General features: G+C 46.2%; 1 protein-coding gene across 1 annotated transcript; it reads right to left on the bottom strand.

Annotated features, from left to right (window-relative positions):
* Positions 1 to 23: 23 nt before the first annotated feature.
* LOC113493019 lies at positions 24 to 5,049 on the bottom strand (the record flags this gene model as incomplete). The annotated part of the gene is given in 3 exon segments (XM_026870793.1): positions 24 to 216; positions 303 to 1,482; positions 4,816 to 5,049. Coding segments are annotated over 2 exon segments (1,366 nt in total), but the record flags the coding sequence as incomplete, so codon positions are not given.
* Positions 5,050 to 9,220: the final 4,171 nt, after the last annotated feature.

Consider the following 9,220-nt stretch of genomic DNA (forward strand, 5'->3'; position numbering starts at 1 on the left):
ACAAATATGAATGTAATACTTACTGGGATCAAACCCGTCATCAATAGGTAGGAGATTATGAGCAGGCCAAGCTTGTGTAGGCGCAGGGTAGCCCTCTACTAGTAGGCCGCCCTCGTAACCAGACACCGGGACATACTCGACGCCGCCGCCTTGGCCCAGGTAATGCTCGCCGCCCACCTTGTACTGGACCGTGTTCCCGTGCGTATACAGCGTCACCTTTTTGAGATAGTGGTCGAGTTATGAGCGAGATTAATGGACACCTTCGCAGTTGGTTATTTTAAAACAAAGTAAAATAAACGAACCTGCTGTGAGTTAGGGCTCGGCGGCGCTTCGTACACGCCTTGTGACTGCGGCACCACCGAGCCATAGACGACGTGCGTGCCGCGTGCCAGCGACGAGGACGAGAGCGTGGGGTCGGAGCGGTACAGCAGCTGCCCCGGCGGGGACTCGTCGCCGCGCGAGCCGCCCGCGCCCCCCGCGCCCCCGCCGCCTGCCGCGCCACCGCCGTATAGTGTTAGCAGCTCTTTGCTGCCTCCGGCGTAGGCACCATATGCGGCCCCACCGTATTGCGGGCTCTGCCCTGCGTAAGCGTAGCCCCCGTGCACCGATGTTACAGGCTGTAAACTTGCATAAGTGGTAGGTCGTGGCTCGCCATCTCCTCGCGCTTCGTATTTCACCTGCTGGTAGGCCACGCCCACCGCCTGTTGGTTGTTTAGCGATGTGGTCTGAATCATCTCGAGTGAGGAGGCAGCTTGCTCGCCGAGCACGGCCGTGTACTGCCGGCCGTCACTAGGCGCCGCCTCGTTCCCGGGGTACGCCTGCATTTGCTCCTTCTCCTTGTGCAGGAAGGCTTCATGAGCAGCTTCATCCCCCTCGCCTTCCTGCGCCACAATGACGTGATGCGGCGCGCCGTAGCGTAAAGCAAGGCCTCGGGAGTACGTGGGGCGCTGCGGCGGGCGCGCATACTGCGGCGGCGCACGTTTGTCGTTCGGCGAGGGGAGAGCGCGGTAAGGCTCTTGTTTGAAGGCCAGATACCTCGCGGTCTCAGCCTCGGCCAAGCGCATGCGCTCCTCGTCGTAGTGCTGGTGTTCCCGCGCTTCTGCCTCCTCGAGCTTGGTGGTGTAGTGCTGCAGCTGCTGCTCGTCTAAGGGCGGCTGCTCGGGCGGCTCGTCCTTGACGCCGTCATCGGTGGCGAGGTCGGCGGGCTCGTCCGTGGTGATGTGTCCGGCGGCCGTGATGGTCCGCACGGCACGCCGCGACGTTATCACGGACTGCGAATGCGTGGGCGGAGAAGGCTCGCGCAAGGCTGTGGCCCCTCCTTGCTGCTGCTCGGGGCCCTCAGGGCCGGGCCCCGCCGGCCCGCTCGCCGGCTCGGCGCCCTGCTCCTGTTCGTTCCGCTCTTCATTCTTGACGAGCTGCAGCGCCTCAGAGTTGGCATCCACCTCGCGCTGCTCCATCTGCCCCACGTTGTCCATGTCCTAGCTGCAACCAGATTTAGTCATGAACTCCAGTTATGCAAAGAGGATATACTTGCCTAAATAGGAGAAAGGTATTTCTAAGAAACTAGGTAAGTTACAAATAAAGCATGGCTCATTTGTGGGCAGACGACAAAGTAAACAAAAAGGTATCGTTTTGGGAGCGGAAGAGCGCCGGCGCGGAAGTATAAGACAAATAGGGAACAAGAGCGCGTGCGCCGGCGCCGGCCGCGGTTCACTCCAGCTTTTTACCCGAATTTATTGATTGAACAATAACTCAATTTAAGAATATTTGTCGACGCGTATATCGATATAAAAAGTATGTTTTTACTTATCGATATTGAAAGTTGATCATAAAAAATATAGGTATAAGAAGCAGAGTTAACAATAATACTTAGTTGTCTAACTATCCTATCTACGCCTCGGAAATGAATATAACATAGTAGTTTCTTAGGTTTACGCGAATGTTAGACATTGAAACGAAACTACTTTTACGGATTTTATCGCAATTTAATTTTTGACCATGATACCTGCAAAGGTGTCGAAACGTCGGGAACTAAATTCAAAAATTAAACCGCGATAAAATCCGTAAAAGTAGTTTCATTTTAATGAATATAACAGTTCAATGCAAATATCCCCATTAGTGAATTATATGCTAGCCTTGAACTTCCACTATGACACCGTTATAGTTATTGTCCGTGTGATGACAAAAATGTCAAGTGAAATAATTAAGAAATTGTGATCCAGGGGTGAACGATACTGGAATGTAATGGTCAAGTGCTTGATAGTTTAACCCATTCGTCGAAGATAGCCCATCTTGACACCCGCCGTTACATGTACATTAATATTATAAAGCTGTGTTTTTTTACTTGGAAGCGCTAAACTCAAGCACTACTGCGTAGAAATCATCACGTTTGTAAGCTAATATTGGTTAATTAATGTGATAGCCACGTTTAACAAAATGGGTCATCAAAAACCCAAGATGGGTATATTAATGTAAGCATAAAGTTAAGGATAACCATACCACCAACCATAACCTTTTTATTTTAACAAACTCTGCTCTTAAACAAAAGGCGTTTCAGCGAAAACTTCCGTAAAATACACTTAATAGTATTTTTTTCCTTTTATGGTTGAACACGTAAGATATACCTACTGTTTAAATTTATTTTTAAAAGAGCAACTTATCGAGTTTACTGCCAGTTTTTGTACATAGGAATGAAGTTTGTGCACCTAATGTGGAAAAAAAACTTTAGATTTTGATTTTCTGGGTTTTCATGAATATGTGATTAAGCCTTATCGAAATAAATACGTTAATTCTTAATGGTTTCATTTTTTTCACAGACCGTTTGACGCTTCTCACTCTTCTAGTATGTATTGTGCCTACTGCCGGCATAAAGAAACCCTCTTGTTTAGAGCATGTAATGCAGGATACCAAATAGCAGCTAGTTAAGGTACAGTCGCGGCACGCAGCGTGTACCACACACTACATGGGTACACAGACATATCTGCTGCTTGCCTCTTAGCCGACGATTATTGGAATTACTACCAAGTATACTAACATGATGGTTTGAATATATTAAACCAAATTGGTAATCGGGCATCAATACATGCTATGCACAAGTGAGATTTCCCACATAATAGTTATAAAATAATTTTAAAATATAACATTCCCTTCAATTTCAAACGTGACACAAAATTGTAGCTTGGTCTTTTCAGATGATGTAGTTTCAACTAAGAGGGTCATAACACGTATCCGAGAGCATGACAAATATAGTTTTACTTGTTTTTATTCGGAATGTAGCTGGTGTTAAGAATCAATACATCTGAAAAATTTTAGGTAACAGTGCCGAGTGCAGCCAGTGCCTTGATAGATAGATATTTCCATCAAATGATATTAATATCGGTCTGTGATCAGTTTTCCTCAAGACGAATGTCATGAAAGACGTCCGTCGCGAAAGAGAATAAAGTAACACCACAATCTCGCCCATAACAACTGATATAAGCTTGTAACAAGTTGTCCCCGAGACAACCGGCAAAATCAGCGATGATCACTACCTATGGGTAGTCGGTGAGTAACGGTAACGAATGGAATCCACTCCAGAACAAAAACTGCATCTAGGCCTACTTCTTGACAGGAGATAGGGCAATGATCCAATTTGGAATGTTTTCCGTTCTTATTTTCTTTCTTAATGTGGTGATATATTGTAATGTGCAACATAGCTTATACTGCTTGAAGGCAGTTGATACCTTTTGCGGTAATTATTGACATATTTCAATTACATCAGTGCAGTACTACACAAGGCACGGAGATAAAGTAGTGCAGACAAATCGAAAACCTTCATTTAGTAACAGCCGACTGAGGTTTAAATCTCAGTACCGTCTCTTTAATTGCGGTGTTGTGTTGGAGCACAATCAGTTGCTACGTTGGTTGGTGTCCTCAGCCGGCTCAGCCGCGGCCGCTATCGGCTGATGCCTATCGCCACACGTAGGTGCTGATACAGATCGCCGCCGATCACCGCGCTCTCGCCCTCACTTCGCACAGAATCATTTAAATAAACGTCAATAACTAACACTCACTCCACTGGTTCTTACACTTGTTAAACTTTGCGAAGTACACATCTTCATATTTTAAAGGTGTCTATTAGATTTATGTAAACCTCTTCCTATAGATACTTTTCAAAACAATAACCTAGTTCACTTCAACTTATATCAGGACTCGTAACATATAAAACATATTGCAATTGTCAAGTCACTATTGATAATTTAAAACTGGTTCATCTCAACATCATGAATTGTAGAGGCTAACAGTTAAAACTTGTGGTCTGCAACTTGCACAGTCAAAGTAAACTGAAAAGTACTCATTCTACATCCACACTTTTGAGTTCATTAAGTTAACTTAGTGTTCCCTTACTTTAGGTGCGTAGACGCTAGGGTAATATATCTATGTTTTTATATAATACGATAACTTTCAGATACACCCCGCTCCTGACAATCCACACCAGACAAGGAGCAGTGATTGCAGCTCTCCGCACACATAATACCTGGCGCGCACCTCTCTCTCACCGCCCAAGAGAGTAGACTGCGGCTAGTGCGGAACGAAAATTCTATTACATTGAACTACAATCGGTGTGAAAATAATGGTCTGACAATCGACAATACTCTTTTTTTAAACACATCTAGCTATTTATTAAGTCATAAAGATGACTGTGTACATGAACGTATCACCTGGCCGATGCCGTTACCGTCAAAGGTTCCGTGATGCCCCGCGGACACCTTTCTGCTGTTTTGACACTTCAGATATACGGTTTGCGCACGGAAGAAGGATGGAGCAAGTACTCACGGCTGTGTAGAAGTGTAGAGACGGCGTCGGTCGTCGTGTGTCCGGGTGTGGCGGCGCTTGCGGTTCAAACTGGGCACATCACAGTGTCGAAGTCGCGCGGGCGCGGGTCGCGATGCGCGGAGTGTCGGCGAGTGCGGAGCGCCGCGAGCCCGAGCTCTTCTGCGCTCCAGGTGAGCCGAGTCAGCGAGTGGGCGCGGACGGCGCGCCTGTGTGCGTGCGACGCCGCCCTGCCATTGGCCGCCGCGGCCGCCGCACGCACACAGGCGCGCGCCGCCGCTACTCGGCCGCGGGCGCGCATCCCGCGCGCACCACACTCGCCGGCGCCGACTGCGCTGCGTGATGCTGAGCCCTGGCCCGCAGCCGACTGCACTATCTGAACAATCATATGTTGATAACTTAACTAATCATGAACGGATAACTAAGTAAATGCCTAGTTATCTACGTTTTAAATACGTATCTACGAGTATCATCGTTGTTCTATGATATCCCGATGAGAAGATTACACGCGACGACACATTGACGACTCTGAAAGTGACTCAGTATACTTCTTAAACTAGGACAAATGAGGTATTTCTATCCGTTCTTGAAGAATATTAAAATATGTCTATTCCATGTAACGTGTTTTCGACAGCCAACCTAATCATTCTTATTGTAGATTTAGGTCAAATATAAGCCGTACAAACACACGTAGAAATTTTGGTAGTAACAATGGTTTATCGACGAATTGATAACATGGCCTCATCGTTGATCCACCGCCCGAGAGCCGGCCAGCTTGAGGCACTGGTCGCGCACACTCGGGCGACCTTCGCGACCACGCAGGCCTCGCCGCTGCAAACTCATAATCCTCATTATCCCCAAATTTATGTCAATATAATATAATATAGTACGACTTAGGTATGAAGGTGCGCTTTAACAATTATTATTGTATTTACGATACGTATCTTAACAATAAAAACTGTCGATAAGTGTAATGCGTCGTGTGTTATCTTATCAGCTAGAGGATTACTTGAGACATCGATCATCGCTCTAATTACTGGCGGTACCTAAAAGTGCGGGCCACCAGCTCACGTCGTCCTCTCCGTCGCCCCAAGTCATCACAGATGCGGAACTCAATACACGAGAAAATGTGTGAGCGATCCTTGACTGCGGTCATAAAAAGTAGACTATTTTAAAATTCAATTCATGACTGGCTCATTCAGGCTTCAGTATTTGTCACCAGTCTATATTCACAGATGATGAATGCAGTTGGTGCCATAACAACAAATAATGAAACAAAAATTGAGGTCATAAATTTAGTGGGTAAACGTTTATTTTCCATTTGCCTTATTGTACGAAATTCGGTATTTTCATGAATTTTGCTAACTCATGACACATTCGCAATCGAATCCAATCAAATAACTATTAAAATATAGTCACAGATAATGGACTCGCTTACTAATCTCGGCAGCGTTCGATTTTGACAACCAGCCGTGAACGGATATTAGTGAAGAGGTATACAGTAATGGGGGTTATGATTTTCATCGACAACAGTAAACCATACAAATCGTTGATTTTCGCTGAATCCTCTGTAACAAAAAGCAGAAGACTAGAAATAGAAAAAGCCGTAACCGTAGCACGCGGCGTAGCTGTAGTGGTCGCGGTAGCAGATCTCGTAGCAGTTGCTGTAGCCGCTACTGTAGACACCCGTCCCTGTCTTACCTGCTTGTTTTCTGTAACTTTTTCGCGGATTTTAAAGCTGCTTTGTGGTTTCGTCATTACCAATAGTCATATTTTTTTAAGAATTCGTATCGGTAGTTATAAGTTGATAAGTTTTTCTTATCAGTATTTTATCAGAAAAGTAAGTTTACTTGATTCCTAACAACAAAATATGTTTATTTCTTTTTATAATATAAATTGTGATTAGTGAATAATTAAAAAAGCAGTTTTAGCCCTAAGCTTAACTATCAAAAACTATTGATCGATGAAATGGTAGGAAATGAGTGGACTTATTTGCGCTTTCTTATAAAAACCTTTGGTATTAACATTTTCATACAGGTGTTAGAGTCAAACAGCTTGTTCGGGAAAATGAGCAAGTCATTTTACCCGTAATCAATAAATAAACGTCAGTTCTAGTTGTTTAAGTGACATTAATGGGAGTTGTATCCGCGGCTGGAACCGCGACTCGCGTGCAGGACTTTTACTAGCAGCAGAGTGTAAACAAGTACTATAATAGGTGGAAGCTAGGTTCCGCGGTAACACAATGGACATACATATCCGACTGCAAAGAGGCCGTAGAGTTCTCCTCTTAATAAATGGACCGGTAGCCAGAGGTGCCGGTATTTGAACAAACTTTATTTTAGGTGTAACCAGTAGAACGGTGGTCTGTGCTCCGGCGAGTCCCTGGCCGGGTCCCGGCTCCGCGCGCATCACGCACCACAAACAGCGCTTGTCTTATCGATTCACTTGACGGAGCTGATAACAGTCCGCGCATGAGTGCGTGCAGCCACACACGCGTGTGTGCGTGACACTCGACGCTGGTGATTCAGCCGCATTTTCCAGATCATACTTATTTGTTCAATACCGAGCGATGTTATTTTTGTTAAACCAACTACGTAACTACTCGTACTTCACTATGAGTAGGTTCAGGCTGGGGAGGCCTGCCATCGCCTCAGTAAGATAATATGCCGAAAACCCCTTTGAGTTCGGGAACACGTTATATATTACTATTCCATTGCGAGGTCAATATTCACGAAAACTCCCCTGGTTTCACTAGTTAATAAAAATGTCGAAGGCAACCAAGCCTATATATATTTATCAGAACAGAGAGGTGAATAGATGAACCAAGCAGCGTGCAATTGTTCCCACGCCGAACAAATGCGCGGAGCGACGTGAAGGCTAAATCAATACGATTAAGGCCTAACCTAACACATAGCGAGTGCTACGAATAGTATGAATATATGGAATGAAGCGTTTTGTATGTAAAGCAGTCAGTGTCCGGACCGTGGACCTACTCACGAAATGTTTGTCGGTACTTGACAAAGATCGATATTTCTCGCATGTAATATGTGTTGAGATGGGCCGTCAATCTCCGAGGAGATTAGTCTCTCGTACCTACGGCTGTCGCCCGCGATCCACAGCGTGTCAAATTGTGTCGAACGGTGTTATCTTGTCAAGACAAGCGTTTATTTATATAAGAGTAAATCGTGTCGCACACCGACAACACGCTAGTCGTTGCGAAATCATATAAGGCCTGAGCCTGCATCTGTTGTGCCCTCCGACGTCGATGCCACTCGCAAGTGGTGACTGTCCCAGATAGACCAAAGCCTCGCTAACTACCAACAAAAATAGTTCAAATTTGACCTTAAATTGACATTTAGCTACGAGCATTGGATATGCATGGAGCATGAGTTTATGTTCTATTAGAGTTGTTTTTTGTAGACATATAGTGATATACTAAAGTCACTGCGTGGCCGAAGTGATAGTGCTGGCCGGCTAGGCGCAAAGCGGATCGAGGGCCCTTGCACAACCTGGCTATGTGGGGCACAGTTGCGACACTGAGCGACCACGTGTCGGGTGCGCGGTGCTCTAGCCGGGTCCTGGCGACTCCTAATCCAATTACAAATACGCCCATGGGAGGTGCGATGTAAGGCACTGTGCGCATGTGTGCGTACAGTGCATCGACCCCATTGATACACCACTTAGTATCTCGCTTTTCTTGAGATATGCAAATTGTTATCTCGTTTATCTTAACTAGGCGCTAATGTGAGACCGGTTATCTTAGAGTTTGATAATCGTATCTAACAGATACAGTATCTAGTCGAACAGCTGTTGTTACTACACGTCAACATGTGCGCATGCGATGATGCGGCGATCTCCTCTGTGGTACCCAGGATAAATAATTTAGTGTACCGGGCATACTACTACCAATGAGAAGAGTCACTCCTACCTACATTCTGTAAAGAGGTACTTACCATATAACAAATAGTCGTATTATGTTAAGTCGCATAGGATAGCGAAGTGAGTGTGAGGCGAACGCGGCTGGCGTCGTTGTGTAAGCGAGGGGTCGCTACGCTGGGTGTGTTCGCGAGTGACGTGATAACGTGAGCAAACACCGCCGACGAGCGCTATGCTAATATTTGTAGGGAACGTCGCTGTCACCCTCCCCCCGAACAGCGCGACCCCCGCGCTTGCCTGCGCCCTGGAGGTGAGATAGGGGCCGCGATACCATCCCCGATACCGAGTAATTATCAGATAGAAAACCTACAGATTTGATTAGGAGAGCGCGTATCTGCGGCCGCGCCGCCTCATTACAGTCCAGGCTTGCCAGCTCGTCGCGCGACGTCGCCCGCTCCCCGAGCCGCCTGACGCGCGCTCTAATCCCGCGCGGATCTGATAGCCACTCGATACATCGACGGATTATTGATGG

This window comes from Trichoplusia ni, chromosome 4 (assembly GCF_003590095.1).
Source record: "Trichoplusia ni isolate ovarian cell line Hi5 chromosome 4, tn1, whole genome shotgun sequence".
Classification (NCBI taxonomy): Eukaryota; Metazoa; Arthropoda; class Insecta; order Lepidoptera; family Noctuidae; genus Trichoplusia; species Trichoplusia ni.